This window comes from Anoplopoma fimbria, chromosome 12 (assembly GCF_027596085.1).
Source record: "Anoplopoma fimbria isolate UVic2021 breed Golden Eagle Sablefish chromosome 12, Afim_UVic_2022, whole genome shotgun sequence".
Taxonomy (NCBI): Eukaryota; Metazoa; Chordata; class Actinopteri; order Perciformes; family Anoplopomatidae; genus Anoplopoma; species Anoplopoma fimbria.
In genome coordinates, this window is record NC_072460.1 from 20,449,554 (window position 1) to 20,468,422 (window position 18,869).

The 18,869-nt window shown below is 37.2% G+C and overlaps 3 protein-coding genes across 5 annotated transcripts; 1 reads left to right on the top strand and 2 right to left on the bottom strand.

Annotated features, from left to right (window-relative positions):
• Window positions 1-1,609: 1,609 nt before the first annotated feature.
• Window positions 1,610-5,524, bottom strand: LOC129099495 (chemokine-like protein TAFA-4). Its single transcript, XM_054608749.1, has 4 exons — window positions 5,410-5,524; window positions 3,280-3,435; window positions 2,917-3,041; window positions 1,610-1,621 (listed from the first exon to the last, which is right to left on the bottom strand). The coding sequence occupies exons 1-4, from the start codon at window positions 5,522-5,524 to the stop codon at window positions 1,610-1,612; spliced, it is 408 nt and encodes a 135-aa protein (XP_054464724.1).
• A 2,177-nt stretch (window positions 5,525-7,701) lies between these two features.
• LOC129099610 (NEDD8-activating enzyme E1 catalytic subunit-like) lies at window positions 7,702-13,345 on the bottom strand. Of its 3 annotated transcripts, XM_054608909.1 has the most exons (18): window positions 13,287-13,345; window positions 13,144-13,182; window positions 11,524-11,647; window positions 11,275-11,355; window positions 11,090-11,172; window positions 10,737-10,817; window positions 10,583-10,626; window positions 10,432-10,496; window positions 10,172-10,327; window positions 9,595-9,697; window positions 9,390-9,500; window positions 9,217-9,270; window positions 8,862-8,898; window positions 8,694-8,775; window positions 8,500-8,600; window positions 8,343-8,406; window positions 8,195-8,249; window positions 7,702-8,086 (listed from the first exon to the last, which is right to left on the bottom strand). In XM_054608909.1, the coding sequence occupies exons 1-18, from the start codon at window positions 13,304-13,306 to the stop codon at window positions 7,998-8,000; spliced, it is 1,389 nt and encodes a 462-aa protein (XP_054464884.1). In that variant the 5' UTR covers window positions 13,307-13,345; the 3' UTR covers window positions 7,702-7,997. The 3 variants fall into 3 exon arrangements, with proteins under 3 accessions (XP_054464884.1, XP_054464885.1, XP_054464886.1); XM_054608910.1 differs by lacking the exon at window positions 13,287-13,345 and having other exon boundaries at window positions 13,120-13,161; XM_054608911.1 differs by lacking the exons at window positions 13,144-13,182; window positions 13,287-13,345 and adding an exon at window positions 12,614-12,668.
• A 1,241-nt stretch (window positions 13,346-14,586) lies between these two features.
• LOC129099874 (PRA1 family protein 3-like) lies at window positions 14,587-18,548 on the top strand. The gene is made up of 3 exons (XM_054609295.1): window positions 14,587-14,851; window positions 15,461-15,678; window positions 17,119-18,548. Exons 1-3 carry the CDS (start codon window positions 14,670-14,672, stop codon window positions 17,292-17,294), a joined length of 576 nt encoding a protein of 191 aa, XP_054465270.1. The 5' UTR covers window positions 14,587-14,669; the 3' UTR covers window positions 17,295-18,548.
• The last annotated feature ends 321 nt before the right edge of the window (window positions 18,549-18,869 follow it).

Consider the following 18,869-nt stretch of genomic DNA (forward strand, 5'->3'; position numbering starts at 1 on the left):
ACCGAGGTCTTTTGTAAACATTATGCTGAACCACCATCTTCATGTTACCTGACTGATGTTGTCAGATCGTTTTTATAATACTGTTGTCAGCTGCATCACAAGCTTCTGATGGGTTTATAAAAGTAGTTACGATATGACACATAGTTATGTTAAAAGACGCCCATGAACAGAATCCACAATTTGTTATGTGATCGGCTTCACCAGAGGCATATTACTCCATCCTCTACAAGTGGATTGATTTTGAGGAGGGGTTTTCTAAAATATCCAACACATTCAATATCATTATATTGATCTGAAAACGACAAGATTTTGATGACATTCACAACACTGCTACCATTAAATGACAATCAGAACTTGAATGTTTACAAAACAAAGTCACGCATAAAGTGCCTTGGACTGCATGACAGCTCAGTGAAGAATCTTGTCCCTACCAAGACAACCATAATGTAAAATTGTATTAAGTAAGTGTTGAGAAAACTGCTTAGAATTCAGCAGATTTCATCTAGCACAGCATGAGGCATTCATACAAGTCTGAGGCCTCCGACGGGATGATTTGCAGTCACCGTGTTAGTGTTTTTATAAAATGTCTCTTCATTGCAAAGGTAAAATGCAAAGTGTGTGACTGAACTCGAGAGATAAAAGAGAGGCAATCGGGGTGGGTCCAGGAGGAAATATTATTCATGTAATAAGGACAACTGACGAAATGGTAATAACAGTAAATATTCTGTACTGCTAGTGGTTACAATTTGCTTCAAGGCAGAGCATCTTCAATATTTCCTATCATTACTATGAGCAGAGTTCCCTCCACAGAGAGACAAACAAAGCATGATGTAAATACTCGCAGCAGTGAAGAAGCTCCTCTTCTCCTCTCTCCCATTTCTCCCCATGATTAGCATTTCAAACAGTCCTTGTTTTGCATCAGAGCTTCATGCTTGTGTGCATGCCATCACAGCCTTGCAGGTGGTGGTAAGTCCAACCAATGGAGTTGAAAAGAAGTGTGTTTGTGTTTGGGAAAGTGCCTCTTCGTGGTAAGGAGGAGTCCAAAGGGATCTGACCTCTTTAAAAAGCTCAGAGTAAGTCTACTGGAGGGCATTGTTTACAAATGCTACATAATCATAAATTTCTCAGTATTTGTGGTCTTCTGCCTCGATCGGCTGGGACAGTCACAAGCAAACTGACTGGATTCACATTCTGCCTCCTGAAAATCCACAAAATCTCTTCTTAAGTGTCTGCCAGCAGGCCCATCCAAACTTTGATTGAGTGCATCACAATGTGCCCAGCATATCAAGCGCTGAAACAATGATAGAGACTTTGCAGTAGCTGCCTGTTTGGACGGGGAAGGGGTGATGCGTCATTTTATCTTAAGTCAGCTGCTAATAGATTGTCCACTCCGTGGGATTAACCCCAACCAAAATTGTGTTCAAGCAAAATGGAAATTAAAATAATGAGTTCCTGCAGTTTAAAGCGAAGCAAGGAGATATCTAATTAAATCTATATTGTTCTTCGCTCTATCTGATGGGCGTTCCCTGTCCTCAGAGTCCAGTGTTAGTTGAGGTGACTGCAGCAGACCGGGACAGGCTTGTGCTGATTAAATGGAGCTTCTGTCGTGCTACCGCGCCACCTGAAACAACAATATAAGAAAGTACAAAATGTCACAACTCTGCTTTTGTTCATCGATTATTTCAATATATTTTTTACAAAATCATGCAGAGATATAATACATTTGTATTCAGTATACAAAGTAATTAGTTTCCCCTTTTACCAGCTACAACATTAATATAATTATGCATTAATGAATCAATGATTATAATTTAAAAAATATGAATTATTCTGAAATTGGCCATTCTGCATAATGAGCACTTTTCTCATTTGTACTTAAAGTATAGTTTAATGCTTATATTCTTGCACTTTTACTCAAAAGTCCAGTGTGTAGGATTTAGGGGGATCTAGCAGTGAGGTTTCAGATTGCCACCAACTAAATACCACTCTAATCACCCCTCCCATTCCAAGTCTGGAGGAGAACTACGGTGGCCTTCAGGTAACGTGAAAACGCCAAAGGCCACTAGAGCCTCTGTTTGGTTTGTCTGTTCTGGGTTACTGTAGAAACATTGTTGTTAAACATGGCGTACTCTGTTCAGTCAATTCTTAGTGTCAGGTAATTCACTAATAAAGACATAGTCTTGGATATTATTTCTATTTCTGCCTATAGATCCCTCTAAATTCTACACAATGCTTCTTTTTGTGTTGATTTTGGCAGTCCCTGTGGACAAAAGTGGTAGTGTTTCTGAAAACCAGTGTTCCCATAGATCAACTCTACTTTTATTTGATTAATTTGTTAATTAGTATAATCTGATTGACCACACGACTACTGGGTATCTTGGATCAGTGGCGGCATGCTGCCAGTGAGCCGGTTTGCCTCTGTTTCACTGTAAAATGTTTCCCCCAGGAATCTTACATACATAAAACAGTTCAGCAAAAAAGGCAACTTATGAGAAAGTGCATTTCTAAATGCAGCGGGGTTTCCTTTGGCCGTCAGATTTAATTACATGGGTTTTACTGTTCAGTATTAGTTTACAGCTTATTTCATGTTTGTCCTCTTGGCCCCGTCATTCACCAGATTATAGAACTGGGTTTTGTGAGCCAACTGTGCCGGGCGTAGAGCAAGAGTGTTGATATGGCCAATGGGAGCAGTGATTATGCTTGATTGTGGAATCATTCAGCATCAAAGGAGAGATTACTAAAATAATGCTTTATCATAAGTATTCACAAGTCTGTCGGCCCCTGCTTTGCATAAGACTCTACCGACGGATTGCATTTAAGCCTCTATAAATACCATGCCATAAACTAAAGCCATTTTGTGTTATGGACCTTGTACAGTATTGGTGCATCTGTGATTCAGACTAATGCAGGCCTTACCTTTGTGGTCTTTACTTTGTTCCCTGAGATGCACGACCAACCAGTGAGGTCAGGGAGAACTCGGCACTCTTCCCCCTCCAGACACGGCGCCATTTTACACCACCACTTCTGACGAACAATGGAGGCTGGAGAAAAAACATACCACAGCAGAAGGTCACTTTGTAGACGGAAGGACTTCAAAAAGGACTTGTTTGGAAAAAAGCATTTCAATCAGATGTCACACTCTCTGGTCCTTGTCAGCCTCAGTATCAGTGGATTTTGGTGAAATTTACTAACCTGAATGTACTTTTACAAATAATGTATTCCAGTCATGTCAGACTATTTCTGGTCAAGAGAGGTAAAAGAGGGTCCCACTAATATTACCTTCAACACAAGAGGGCAAAGCCCTCGTTGTCCCCGCCACCTGTCCTGGGAAGCAGGAGCACTTGACTGTTTGAGAGCGTTCCTCAATCTTGTTCTTATTGCAGCAACGATGAGCGGCAACCACTTCACAAGTCCCTGTCCTCTCCTGCGATGACCCTGAGGAAGAGAGAATTTAGAGGAAAATAAGACAATTTTTACACTGTGTTTTGTAGGTAGGGACAGCCTGAGTGACTTCAGCCTTTACAGTTGGCAGAAATATACTCAAATTGTAATGATTTCTTGTTTTTTAGATGTCATTTTGATTAATACAGTAGTATTTTTGTTACACCAAATAAGCAAAGTCATAAAAAGTCTAAAGCTACAGCACCACCAAGTGGATAAAAAGCATCAACACTCATGCCACAGTGAAGGAAAAACACATTTAAATGCCAAACATTTAAGCAGCAATCGCCGTGTTCAGCTGCCTGATCCAATGTTTTAGATTGCGTGAATAAGGAGAATTGGCCTGAATAACCAGCATGAACATACTGTCCCACACCTCCTTCTGCATCATTTAACCCAAAACAAAAACAAAATAACAAAGGCAGTGAATGTTGCTTGTGATGATTATTACACTGCTGATAGTTAGTACTGATACACCTAACCTGAACTTCCAATAGAATGGGTGCAACAATGCTGAAGTTAATACGTAAAGTGAGAAACCCATGCATGTATATTGCTTATTTACAACTGAGGTGTCAGTGTGGCTGCATAAGTGGCTACATCTGCAGGAGTGGAAGGTTTATTCATATTAAGAATAGGGTTTAAAATTTGAATACAATAAAAAAAAAAAATGAAACATGTAATTTAACAAAACAAGGACAAATCTTATGTTTAATGTCCGAGGACTTCGGAAGTAGATTTACTTAAGTGCTGTACTTTAGTAGATTTTTTTTCATTTAATGCCACTATTCTTCTACTCAACAACAACATTTCAGTTGAAAATATTATATATATACCAAACACTGGATGTACTTATGAAATACAATAGAATATTATGGATTAAACCAGTGGTTCACAACATTATCAGCTTGTGATCCCTTACAAAAAAGCTACTGAATATAAATGTGGGTTGCATCATCTTACAGTCTCTCCTTGGAAGAGGCCTGACCCCTAAATTGGGAAATGCTGGTTCAAGGCATCTATATAAAGCACTAAGTATACACCATATGCATTGATTCATCGATATCAACAATCGAATGCAAATACATTATAATTAAGTATAAGACATTAAGTGTAGGACCTTTTTCTGATGTACTTTTACTTTTGATACTCAAAGTAAATGTTCATGATGATACATTGGTGCTATTAAAGACTTTAACTTCTAATGGAGTACTTTTTACATTCTGATATTAGTACTTTCTTTTAATGGAGCTGTGTTAAGCATTTTGAACATTAATGTAGAAGCAAACCATATTTGCTTTGTAAAGATAAAGTGGTGTATTGCGTCTACCTGATCAAAAAATGAAGTAGCTTTGCCCTCTAACTGTTGTGTGCTGTTATCCGAGCTTCTCCTTGCTCTGTTGAAGTCGGCAGGCCAGCCACTCCTGCTTTTAATGCATGTGAGTGTGCCCCATTGGTTAGCTCCAGCTATCTCTGTCAGCACTGTGGCTGTGGTTTGCACTGTTAGTGCTGTTGATAAGATAAAAATAATCCTTTATTAGTCCCGCAGCGGGGAAATTTGCAGGTTTAGCCATGTTAGCCATGAAATGATGGCCATGTTTAGAGCCGTTGAGAGACAATCTAAATGCTCCTAATCTCTGATCTTGCACCTTTAAGTAATTGACCTTAATACTTCTACAACAACTGCCATAATGAATCAATCTGTCTCTCATGTGATACTGCAGAGGTTCATAAGCCATATAGCCTACTTTCATTACAACAGTGGATTATCTGTTGGAGTACAAGGCTCTGAGTAAACAAAGAAAACCACATCCTCAATAATAATTTCTGTTTCTAATGAGACGCATTGTGGGTTTCAGGTTCTTGTTGCTTGAGCTGAAATCTCTACCTGGAGACCAGAATGGTGACCAGGAGCCATAATGAGTCCCCCAGGGGAGTGTGACTGGTCTGGTTGCGTCTCAAACCTACCTGTCTGTCCTCGGGAGCTTTGGTTGCCAGTGGACACAAGCTGGCTGCACAAGCCTACTATACAAAGAAGCAGGAGGCCCCAGTGTAATGGTCCAGCCATCATGTTCAGCTTCATATTGCCTGCACAGACAAAGAGGTTCACGCACTGCAAAAAAAGTAAAATCTTACAAAGTATGTCTAGTCAAAATATTATATATAAAATAACACTTAATATAAGGCACCATCACCTAAAAAGTAACATTTCCGTGAGATATAGGGACCTGCTTTAACCAATTCATCTTTTAAAAAGATACTTCTTTTAAGCATTACAGGCTTATGATGCACTTCCAAATGTGAATTGTAGCTCAAAATTAGTTTTTTCAGCTATTTCAAGATCTCTTTTTTTGTGAAAACCCTTAATATTTCATCTTAATTCAAGAAATTTTACCAAGTGTTTTTTTTTCCTTCTTCCATTAGTAGAATTTGTTGTAACTCTTACAAGAAAAAAAACCTTTTTATTCAGTGTTTTTCTAAATTTTAAGATTCCTTTTTTCCCTGTACGCACAGTAAATCAGAATTAGGCCGATGGTTTCCCTAAAGTGTGTGATCAAAAAGTAAATATTAAATGCATTTGATGTATCCTGACATAAGGTTCATAAGAGCACTGAGCTTCACAGAGGCAAATCAAGGAAATGCCAATAAGAGTTTGATCAGAGGCTCGACTTTGGGGCAGATGGGTCCATGCACTCATTTGTGACTCAGATTATCCCTTCAGCTGTAAACATCTGCATTCAAAGTTAATTCTCCCTCCAAAACAAGTCGTATTCCTCATGAATCAGAAAACGTGGGACGTTCACTTGAATGTCAAATAACAAGAATAACCAATGCACGACTAAGATGAAATAAAGTGAAATGTAGGGCTGCAACTCATTGAACGGTTATGGAGATAATCAATTAATCTGTAGATAATCTACAATTATAAAATAAATATATCAATAAAATAAATGTCTTACACAATTTTCCCAGAGCCAAAAGTCTAAAGAAACATATACATATTTAATTTACAATGATGTAAAACTGAGAAAAAGCAGCAAATCCCTACATTTAAGATACTTAATAATTGAATAACAAGAATAAACAACATATCAAAATGAAAGACAGGTTGAATTGTTCTAGACTTTTGACAATGATTGCAATGAATATGTGAATATTTTAATAATCAACATCTTACCTGTGCTCGTGTTATTGATATGCATGATGAGCAGCTGCAGAAGCCTCCATCAGTTTCTGGATTAGCATCATGCATACTATATATATAATATATAGATCCTTTCAGCAAAGATGCAAAAGTTTGCAGCAGATATGATCATCCAGTTTCAAAAGTTTTCTGCCTGCCTGCTGCTAAATAACGCCCCAGCTGAGGTAACAGTCAACCGTCAACACGTCAGCTCGGTGAAAACGTGCGCTTTCACACTTCAGCTGCTCTGCCTGGAGACACTATACCTCTCAGGCTGGATGTCATGTGAGAGATATGTTGGTCTGTGAACACAGCGGGAGCACTCCCTTGTGGAAAGCCTGCCAGCTTTTCCCGTCAGGAAAATTAAAACTTAATCAAGACAGAAACCATCTGTCCACCCGGACAATATGCGGCCACTTTCATTAGCGCCATAAGAAGCTTAAAGTCAGTATCGACGTCCTGTCACTCAGAGGTCAGAGGAGGAGGGGGGACTGCATCCAAAGGCCAAGTCCTGTCTCCGTTCTCACGAGATATTTTCGATGTGTTTTCTTTAAACTCACATTTGAAAACTATTATTTAATCATGCTGTCACTTTGGGAAACAGAAAAGGTGAGATTTCACACTTGTTTGTTTGCTTCATAAGCACCCAGAAATAAAATGCATATCTGCAAGTCACTAGTGAGACACGAGGCAGAACTTGTTTTTTTTCCATTAGGTCTCATGAGAAAAGTACAAAAAACATTTCCAACATATTTTTAATCGCTCAGTGATATATTTGATATTTTGGGAGAGTTAGATAGGATTAATATTACTTCTCTAGGCCTTTAAGTCTTTGACATAAAACATTTTTTTATTTCAACAAATAAAACATCCATTTGTTTTTCTAATATTAATAATTGACATCCTTCCAAGTAACCAATGTTTAAAAGAAAAACCAATGTATGTGCTGTGGGTGTCATTCAGATGCTTTAAATACATTTTAATTAATAAAAAAAGATAAGCATTTAAGTGGCCCATTTGCTTCTAATTCAAGACAGATGACATAAAAAAAATCTTTTAAAAGAGACTTTCTCTACAACCATGATAATAAAACTTTATTAGAGCACAGTGCACATCATTATTCTTATTTGATTGACATTTGATATAGCTACAATTGAGGTCAAAACAAAGACAAATACATCGAGAAGTAACCGTTGCCAGTAGAAAAGACAAAAATTTGGTTAAAGGATTTCATATTCATACGACAAACAGTCCAATCCAGTGCAACCTCACTCATCCTATTTACATTATGATTTCAAAAGTGCTCCTGCAACATCCCAGTAGCATCAGTTTGCATTCAGATCAAATCTGACCTCAGTTTTGTAATGAATGTTCAGGTGGTGAAATTGAGCTTGAAGAGAACCGTCTGAGGCGTGGTGACATCGGCCACAGCCAGTTCCTGTCCATCCGACAAGCCCAGCTCTGCGTCGGGAAAAAACAAAAAACATGAAATATTATGTTATCATGAAAGTCGGCAGCTACAGGTCACTGGACAGACTGAAAAATGATTGGAGTGCTGCTTCTCATTACCTTTCAAAGTCTTGCAGAGGTTTGGCCTTGTTCGTTCCTCGATGGATTTAACCGACTGGAATAAAAATGCAATCCTAGTTTAATCATAGTTTATTATGAAGTATGGGGCATGCAGCATTCAAATAGTAAAAAGGCAAATGTATATTACCTGCAAATACAGTGTCTTATTCTTCCCTTCCAGAGTTGTGGTGATAGCCGGGGATTTCATTTGTCTGACAAAAGACAAACATTTATACACAATTTTAGCATAGTCATTATTTTTCCAGAAGACGCAATACAAATTGTTGTTTGTTCTGAATACTCACAGTGAAGCGTTCTCTGTAAGATACTCTAAAACCTCCTGTAATTTGGCAGAAGAAGGGAACTGGAGATCCTGAGGCACCTGGCTGCAAGCTGAACAATTTTCCTGCCGATCGAAGATGATGCAGAGCGAACGGGTTATTCTCTGTACGGACGGTTACCGTTGGTTACGGTTGTTAACATTTAGGGCATGACAAACCTTTCGTTCAGCTTCAAAAGTGTAGGTGTACAGTCCATCGACATCATTGAAGACCAGGTAATTGTTTAAAGGTATATACGCACTGCAAAATAAAAATCGGATGTTAAATAATGTTCATTTCACAAATCAATTTAGATGAGAAGTTAAGAGTTGTCCTTTGCTACTAACCTTGTTGCAATTTTAAAAACTTCAGTGGCACAGGCAGCTATGGAGAACAAAGACAAAATTAAGTCAATTTACAGCCGTCCATCCATCCATCCATTCATTTTCTACTTCTTATTTTTTCTGCTGTTCTACACTCTTACCAGTTTCCCCAGCAAACCTCTAAAAGGAGGCGTCCAGGTTTACAACGCAAAAGAACAGCGACTCTACTTCTAGTTCCCTCCGGCCGTCTGAGCTCCTACACTGCACTACTCTGCCTCTGATTGGCTTATCCATGACATAACATAGCATATATGTTTCCATTCTGTCAACATGTCTGAACAGCTACAGCTACTGCCTCAAAAACATCTGAGTGTCCTACCAGCAATAACAGCATTAGTTGATGCCACGGCAGGAATGATCCTCTTCACAACTCCTGTGGAACAAAAACAGTCACCGGTTTCATTCCAGCACACATTTATAGATACAAAAACAACTGACTGACATAACACATTATTGTTGAAAAAAATGTTTTCTTTAAATGTACAATTGCACCTTGCGTGAGTCTGTATGTCACTCCTGTAATCTTAAACTCTGCAGCTCTTTCTTGGGCTCTTTCAAACACCCACTGGATGTGCTCTGGATTGTCTCCATCTAAACTGGTTTCTAGTTGAGAAAAAGACCATGGTAGTTATCATTAATTGTAATAATGTACACAGGCAAAAAAAAATGAGAAAAAGAAGGGAATAATTTAGCTTACCTCCAAATGGCTTTTCTTTGGGCCACTGTAAGATTCTGGCATATTCAATGCAATGTTCTGGTAGCCTCGGCATTGACGCAATGGTGCACATTGGGAAATTAATCTGTGGATGGTAAAATTAGGGTCAAGCATGCAGAACTCTATACCGTCAAAACTATAAAATAAAGGCTTGAAGTAATAGGAAAAGGATTTATCCATGAAATTTGTAGTTAACTATATTTTCAGCATTTATTTTCTGTGTTTTGGCAAGATCTGTGATGCAAAATAGTCACTGCTGTTTTTGCTCAGTCTGGTAGCTATCACTGCTTATGTTTATGACCTTATCTTTTTTTTACCATGCAAACAGCTGTTGGTGCAGATGTAACTATAAAACAGCAGCTTTTAAGCGCCGAATATGCTTTCTACGACCCAAAAGACAAGCTGAACAGCAGATGCGAAAGCTTTTGTGAGAAGTTAATAGGTTAATGAACTATTCTATCATATTATGTATATTTTAATAACAGAAGAACTGATCTTTACTGTATTTATATGAATTTTTAAAGTGAAACAAGAAGATAAACTGCTGTTAAAAAGTGACCTGTGGCGGGTACAGCTCCAATGTGCAGTCGATGCATGCTGTCATGCCGGGGAGAATGACACGAGCGTTTCCTTTAAAGCCCTCTGTTCCTCCATCGATGAGAGGGATGATGGAGCTGGGGTCAAGGGCTCCGTCTTCATAGCTCAGGAGGGAAATCTAGAGAAAGCAACATCAATCATAACTCAACACACATTGCACTTAAACCCTCCTAATATGCAAAGGTATATCAAGCGAACAAAACACTCAAATCTCTCTCCTACCAGCATCCCGTTCATCCAGCGTCTGGCAATGATGGAGTCCAGTCCACAGACGATGATGTGGAACTCTGCAAAGAGATGAGCATTTAAAACCTCTGAGGTGTTTACTTGGTAAGCTCTGCTGATGTGTAGATCTTGTATTAGAAACACTTACGCCTGTAGAAAGACTCCTCAAAGTCTTGGATCTTTTTAAAGTGACTGCATGTTATTATTAAGGAATAAAAATCACGGTCGAGATATTTTTGACACTGTTAAACCAAAGCAGAGTTGTTTTTCGGCTGTTAAAAAAGCGGTTACTCAAAGGATACGGGACAACTTTACATCCAGGGATACGATTATTGATGAAGTCGGCAGCCACGTCTGCCTTTGGTCGTCCAACATCTTTGGTCCTGAACAGCATAGCATAGCAGTTAATAATTGTAGGACATATGGGATGCTGAATGTAATCTGATTGAATCACACTGACACTGAGGGCTATCAGACTATTACAGCGCACTATGTTCTTTGCATAGTAAATAGTTAACAGGAATATTGTAAGAATGTTGTTTTTTCTGTTTCTAAAAATTAAATAAAAATATATTTTTCACAACAAAAAGCATTTCTCAGATTTTAAACTACTGTGAAAACTACAACAAGGAGAAACAATAGAGGTGAAACCTACCTGAACAGAAACTGCCTGTTGAGGTTGGACAAATCAATGGTGTCCATGTCAATCACATGGATGAGGCGAAACCCAGACAGGGCCTAAAGCACAACAACACTGTGTAAGAACTTATCTAAATTGAGTTTGCTCAGCTTATACTTCAGTAGTAAATTAATTTAACACAAATAAACTCTATTTCCTACCAGATTTTTGAGGAGTTCACATCCGAGCCCTCCTGCTCCAATGACCAGAATCTTGCATGTCTCCAACAAGAACTGTAAAGACTGAGGCGAAAGAAACATCACATAATTAAAAGAATAAAAATGTACAGCGATTTAAAATATTACTATCACTGGACATTGGGAAGCTACAATCTTTATCTCACTACACTGTTTGACTTTTAACATGTGAAAAGAATGCTCTCTGTTTCCATTCAAGTATTTCTAAGTCACCTCAGTGCTCGGTTCGAAGTCAGGATGGGTAAACGGGCCAGGTCTCTCCAAAAACTTCCTCACATGATTCCAGCGGCCATCCCAGTCGCAACCAGCCTCCCTGTGTCCGCCATCAACAGCCATTCTGGAAACAAAACACACCATGACATACTGAACTAGTACCATGACTCAAATTAGTACATTTCACCCTACTTATCACTCTATTAATGCTATATATCCCTTATTATTTTTATTTTATATTTCCTAATAGCTGTGTGAAGAAGGCAGTGAAATAAATAAATTTGATATCTTAATATCAGTCATTGGGATTAAATAAATACATAAACACAGTTGAAAGAAGCTTAATGAAAAAAAAAGCTACCATTCTAGGTTTAATATGCTGTGTAGAAATTATAGCAACTAAACTGCTATTGATCACACATTTATGGTAACCCAGCAATCTGCAAACACTTTAAATTGTTCATGAATTAACATCACCTGGACTAAATAAAAATGTAGGTGAAAATGGTGCGTCTTTACTCATCTCTTGAGATTACACAACCTCAAAGTCTTTGATTAGTGATTCCCAACCTGTTAGTAAGGACGCCCACAAGGGGTTGAGCGATGGATAAGGGACCACAAAAAGATTAGCTATGTAGGAAATAATAAAATAAAAAAATATTATTATTATTATTATTATTATAGTAAAACATAATAATTCTGCAGCAACAAATATCAGTTTTATGACTTTACTGCAATATTTTCTTCTTGTAGCCTCTAAAAGATTTTCAAAAGAAAGAGTGTGAGGAGAAAATCACTCATCAAATGATCAAATGAATCATCTCACATATCATAGACATGAACTCAGTAAACATACAATAGTAATTCCTTTTTTTGATGAGTCATAGGCACAAAAATAAACCTAAATGACGTGACTAACTGATGGCAGAGCAGCAAATGTATCATCAGGAAACCAGACTTTCCAGAGAATCTTCATAAACGTGCCTCGTCACTAATCCATACTACATACGAGTTTTATAGAATATGTACCATATACTAACATTTACAGAATACTGGTTTTGCAGCTAGAATATAAAACAAATCAACATACTTTGTGTAGTCTGGTGTTTCATACCAACATCAAATTGCACAATGCATGCCCTGTCAAACACCAAAATGCAAATTTAGAATGCCAATGTCTATTTAACCTTCTATGTTTTTGTAACCTGTATTATTTCTTTGCAAAATTGCATTGTGGGACATTACAGTACATCTCATCCATAGATCAAGCTTATATTAGAATGCATTATTGACTTATTTGAGTGTACTTGGTTTGAACAACCAAAACAAACTGAAAACCAGTTTAGGATTGGTATGAAACGTGGAGTGGAGCTGGTAATGTCCACAGCTGCAGAGTGCTGGTCATTCCGGATGGAGGATGCATAATTGGTGCAGTGCAGGGTCTTTTGCATTATGTTTGATGCTGTGAATGGATGCATTGTGGAAACAGATGAATTGTGCAAAGAGCTAACAGGGTTATTAAGTGTGTCCCTCGCTGACATGTCTATCTCCGTGTCTCCTGGTCCAGCAGTCGGAAACCTGCTGCCAGTCAGAGACCTTTATTTAGCATTCGTCACTAACTTCTCGGTCAGGTCCTCTATTCGCCGTCTTTTCTTCTCCCTGGAGGAAGAAAGTAAAACAGGGTTCAAGCTTGCCAAGTAAGCAATACAAATAGGTGGGTTTAAGGACGGTAAAATCATGTTTGTTCGTCCATTGAGACTTACGGCTCCTCGGCATCCGCCATACTTTCACGGTCCCATGTCCCCGAGTGTGTCTGCTGTGTTTCAGAGTGTCAAAGCTGCACCCAGCAGCGCAGAGTATACCCATATAGGGACATATATATATATATATATATATATATATATATATATATATATATATATATCCCATATATATATATATATATATATATATATATATATATATATATATATATATATATATATATATATATATATATATATATATATATATACCCATATAGGGATATATATATATATATATATATATATATATATATATATATATATATATATATATATATATATATATATATATATATATATATATATATATACAGTATATATATATATATATATATATATATATATATATATATATATATATATATATATATATATATATATATATATGTCCCTAAATATATACTATATATATATATATATATATATATATATATATATATATATATATATATATATATATATATATATATATATAGTATATATATATATATATATGTCTCTATCTTCTCAAAATGTGCCATGAAAGCTGGAAGTGTCATGTCATATTATATGTAAATGTATAGAAGACACTCTGTGTATCAGGCTATATGTAAATAGAATAATCAGTGCCATTTTTATCACAATAAAATATGGGCAAGATATTGCTGTAAGATTAGATAAAATAAGATAATCCTTTATTAGTGCCGCAGCGGGGAAATTTACAGGATTACAGCAGCATAGGGTATAGTGCAAACAAGAGACATAGTAAAAGAAAAACAAGATTAAAATAAAATAAAATAAAAAACAAGTATTATGAATAAGCAATAAAAATAAAAAACTGTACTCATTGTTGATCATAATTGCAGTGATTTACAAATAAAAATTAACTTTACTTACTTAAAGACACTTTTTAAAACAATCAGTTTGTTTTTTAGGATGTACACACATTTAAAGATAAACAATTGTCCTGAAAGTAATTCGAATTCCTGATTCTTCTTTTAACAAACAAAAAAAAACTGTCTATATGTAGTAGTATTTCTTTCTTTAATTTGTCTGAATCAACAAAACCCCTGGAGTTTTATTTAACTGTTTACATTGTTTTAATCATGGGATAATCTTATTATATTAATAAACGCACTTTTTTTATATATATTTACTGTGATTTGGTGCTGCTGCGCATTCTAGAACGCAACTGTGAAACTCCCCCAAAATCACGTCTTCGAGAATCCAACTCTCGCGAGAGTTCACGGCTCGTTGTTTGACACGCTCTGACGGTGGTGATCAGCTGGCCTGTCAAAACATTACGCAGCGTGTGTTAGTTAGTTTAGCTGTGTTTTGTTATATTCGCCACACGCTGAAAACATGGCAGCCAAGATGGAGCTCGCTCCCCTCAGACCGTGGGACGACTTCTTCCCGGGGATGGACCGCTATGCCAAACCTGAGTTCGGGGATTTGACAAAGTGGAACAACAGAGTGATCAGTAACCTGCTGTACTACCAGACCAACTACTTCGCCGTGGCTGCGGTGGTTTTCCTCATTGTAGGGTGAGGCTAAGCTAGCATGTTTAATTAGCCAGCATACCTTTTTATTTTCTCCACACCCTAGATGACAACACAGGCTATTTCTGCAACATTGTGGTTATTATTGTGCCTGTCTTTGCTCTGTAACACTGTTAAAGCCTCTTAGATTTAGCTCCACATTTAACATTAGCTAGTTTTGGCCTATAGCAGTAATAAATAAATAAATAAATACCTTCATATTCCCTAACAGCTGATGTCAGTATTGCTGTAGCTAGATTAAAATGTGTGATTATAAAGGGAATTTACAGATGCTTTTCTCACCAGGATTTTTTTAATGTTTCTGAAAACCTGTGATGCAACATCTAATCTAGAGATCCTACTACATGTATCACTGATAGTAGTTGGATTTTAATTTGCATGTATCAAGCTGGTTTGGTAGTTTTCCTTTTTAATAGAATATAATCATGACTATAGGGCTTTCTGCAGGCATCTTCCTTCCTGATGGTTTAGACCAGCTGACCAGGATGTAAGCTATTGTTGTTATTGCCACCAGGTTGTGCTATTTAAAACTATGCCTTCACTCACATGAGAACATGTACTAACTAAATGCCACTTTCGTCCTCCCTTATGCAGGTTCCTGAACCCCTTTGGCATGTTCCTGGGAGGAGCTGTGGTGACTCTGGTCTTCGGGGGTTCGGTGTGGGCGGGAGAGAACCAGACAATGGTCAAGAACTTCAAAATGAAGAACCCCACTCTGTTCATCATCGGGGTCATGATCACCAGTTACTTTCTGCTGTCGCTGTGTGGCGGTGTCATGGTCTTCATCTTTGGTATCACCTTCCCGTTGCTGTGTAAGTCACAGGGTTTTTCTGTTTACTTTCAAAAAGGGGAATGAAGAATTCAGTCAGAAAATTATATTAAGGCTGTGTCAGAGATCCCTTACTTTATGCCGTATAGAACACTACATTCACTGTCCCCAAATTGTATTGAAAAAGTGTGAAATTAATGCACTTCAGTGACTTGAAAACATTTCACAATGGAATGAAAAATAGTTTCCCACGGCATGTGCAAAACGTTTACTCGGTTGTCATGGCGATGGTTTTTAATTGTAACCTCATGAATATGGAATTTTAGTCACATGATAATTGCTGTTCCAACATCAATAATGAACATTCAAGTTTGACAAACAAAACATTTGACAAACAAAACATTTTTACAGATGTTGCCATAACCTTTCCTGTAGTGGTTTGTCCTGGTAAACTAAAAACACATACATCACATAATGAAACATTATGTACAACAAATTGTGTTGTCAGTTGTTTTTGATTATATTATTTAGTTTCCCACACACTCCCAGTTGTAATTTAAGGGCATGGCTCTTGTAAAGTTAGATTACGTTTTGAGGAATCACAAGCACGTTCATTTCTCTTTGTCTGTATCTTCTACAACGCTGTCATTTTGTCGCAGAAGTGCAAAACATCTGCTAATTTTGGATGTTCAAAATGAGTTGCTTTCATTTAGCTTCACAACATTTTATTTAAACTTATAAAACTTATTAAATTTATTATAATACATTTACAGCTTGGCCTAATCTAATTACAATTGTAACTTGTGATCCATACACTGCTAACACTTATTGGCTAATGTTGTATGATAAACTGTAAAAGGGGAAAGTGAGTCACACAGGGATGCATAACTGAGGTTTCCCTGTGGGTGAACAAGCTTTTCCAAGCGCTCTCCCTTTCTGACTCACTTAAGGGATTGAACAGCATGTACGGTATTGCGTGCGTTCACTGACACAGATTGCAAAATAAAATCAGCATTACAGGGCGGGGTATACTGTAGTTCCGAGGTAAAGTTTTGGGGTTTGCTTCAGCTCTCTAAATATATTTTGAGTCAGCCAGTCAGCATAGCGGTCTCGATAATTGATGGGTTGGATCGTTATAGCAAATGTAGCAGCTTTAACATAATGGCGGATAGATGAGGCAGTTTGGTCGACTCCCAGGGGGCCTGCCCGCTCATGCCTGTGTTGATGGGTTGCTATGGGTTGTTGATTTGGACAGAACTACATTTACTGGCTGATGTCATGCGTTCAGTATCCGCCTGCCATGGGAATATAAGACACGCCGATCCTAACACCTGCTTTAAAGTCTGAGTTTCAACAGTATCACATTTTGTTTTCTGATTTCCACAGATGTATTCTAGAAGAAATCATCCACTAAGTTCAGACACTAAAATGTGTGTCATAATCGTCACATGATATAAATACATTGCTGTTGTGTTTCCTGTAGTGATTCTGATCCACGCCTCTCTGAGACTGCGCAGCGTGAAGAACAGACTGGAGAACAATATTGAGGGTGTTGGGCTGAAGAAGACCCCCATGGGCATCATCATGGATCTCCTGGATCAGCAGGAGGAGAAAATGAACAAGGTTCGGGATTTCATTGAAAGCAAACTGAAGGAATGAGGCTCGCGCCCAAACGTTTGCCAAAGGAAGTCAGTGTCATACAAAATGGATTAAAATGTCCATAGCACACTCCCATGTGTTGAGTTTTTATCCCTCTCTATACATGTAAAGTTACTGATGTTTGCATTCCCATTCTTTTTGTCCATTTGGTTTTACTTTAATCTCTCCTACTTTTGTGTGACATTGTATTAAGATTTGCACAATCACAGCATGGATTGAATGTTGAAAGGCAGTGGGCACCAAAGGTTACCAAAGGTCATTCCCGTGTCAAATTTTTCCTTTTGTGTCAAACATTTACTTTTGTTCAACATGAAGACTGAGTATTTATATTAGCAAAATTAAGAAGAATGTCTAAACATATATCTAATGCTGTTAACAGATACTAATTTTGTTTGTTCTAAAGAAGAAATCTGATCCTTTCAGTTTGCTACCTCAAAACAAGCATGTTAAATTATCCAACACCCAGCGAACTGTTAACGGCTTATTAAACAGCAATAATGTCCATCTTGTCACGTCAGGAGCTGTATGAATACTGATCTGAGACCAGTTTGCTTCTTGTGTAGACATGGTTTTACGGCCTGACTAATAATTGATGAGTTTAAATATTCCTGACCATACAGGCTGGCCTGACTGTATCCCCTCTGATCACAGCTATGCAATATTAAAAAATGAATGGCAAGTGCAGCTTTATTTTTTTTTTGAATATGTTATGTCATGATATGTTTGTTATTTCTGATGTCTTTATTTTCATAATATAGCATGCAGAAATGTGTAAAATGGGCTAAGTAGCCGACATACTTTTGGGAATGAGTAAAAATTATTAATTTAATTAATTAAATTCCATGCTCGTGTTTTCCCATTAGAGGTTGGGATCAAACCCTTTTCCTTATAAAAAAATAAATAAATATATATATATATATATATATATATATATATAATCTGTATTGTTAAGTGTTCATTTTCTACTGTTAGTCCTGAGAGTAAGAGCAGATATTTCCTTTTGCTTCTCCGCACCTGCACATTAACTGCAGTTTGTGCATGCAACCTCCACAAATGGCAGTTCAAAAGTGTTTGTTGTATGGATGCTATATTATATATATTCTCTGCTTTTATGTGATTTTTCATTCTTGAAAAGTGACAATGAAATCACAGAACTGGAAGTAAATAATTGCTGTCCTCTATAAAATTAATAAAGATAATCTGATTTATGTTGCAGTCATGTCCCAATTCAGTCTCAGTGTGAACATATAGACATTCATCACAAAATAAAGTTTTTCTTGTGTTTATTTTGGTTAATTATTTCTATAAAACAATGCAGTGAATTGTAGGCTACTCCTGAAACTAATGAAAAGCATTTCATACCAGTGCTGAAAAGTGAATTAATGAATATCCCCTCCAGGATAGTTTGCGCCGTATGTTCAGTTTGACTAATTATCCGCATGGCATCAGTTTTCAGGATTCAGACTCCTCTACCTTTAAGTATTTTGTCTTTTTTCATATCTGCAACTTTAAGAGAAATGGCAAAAAGCAACTGCAAGAACCAGCAAGGATTCCCTGGGGATGCATTAAGTGTGG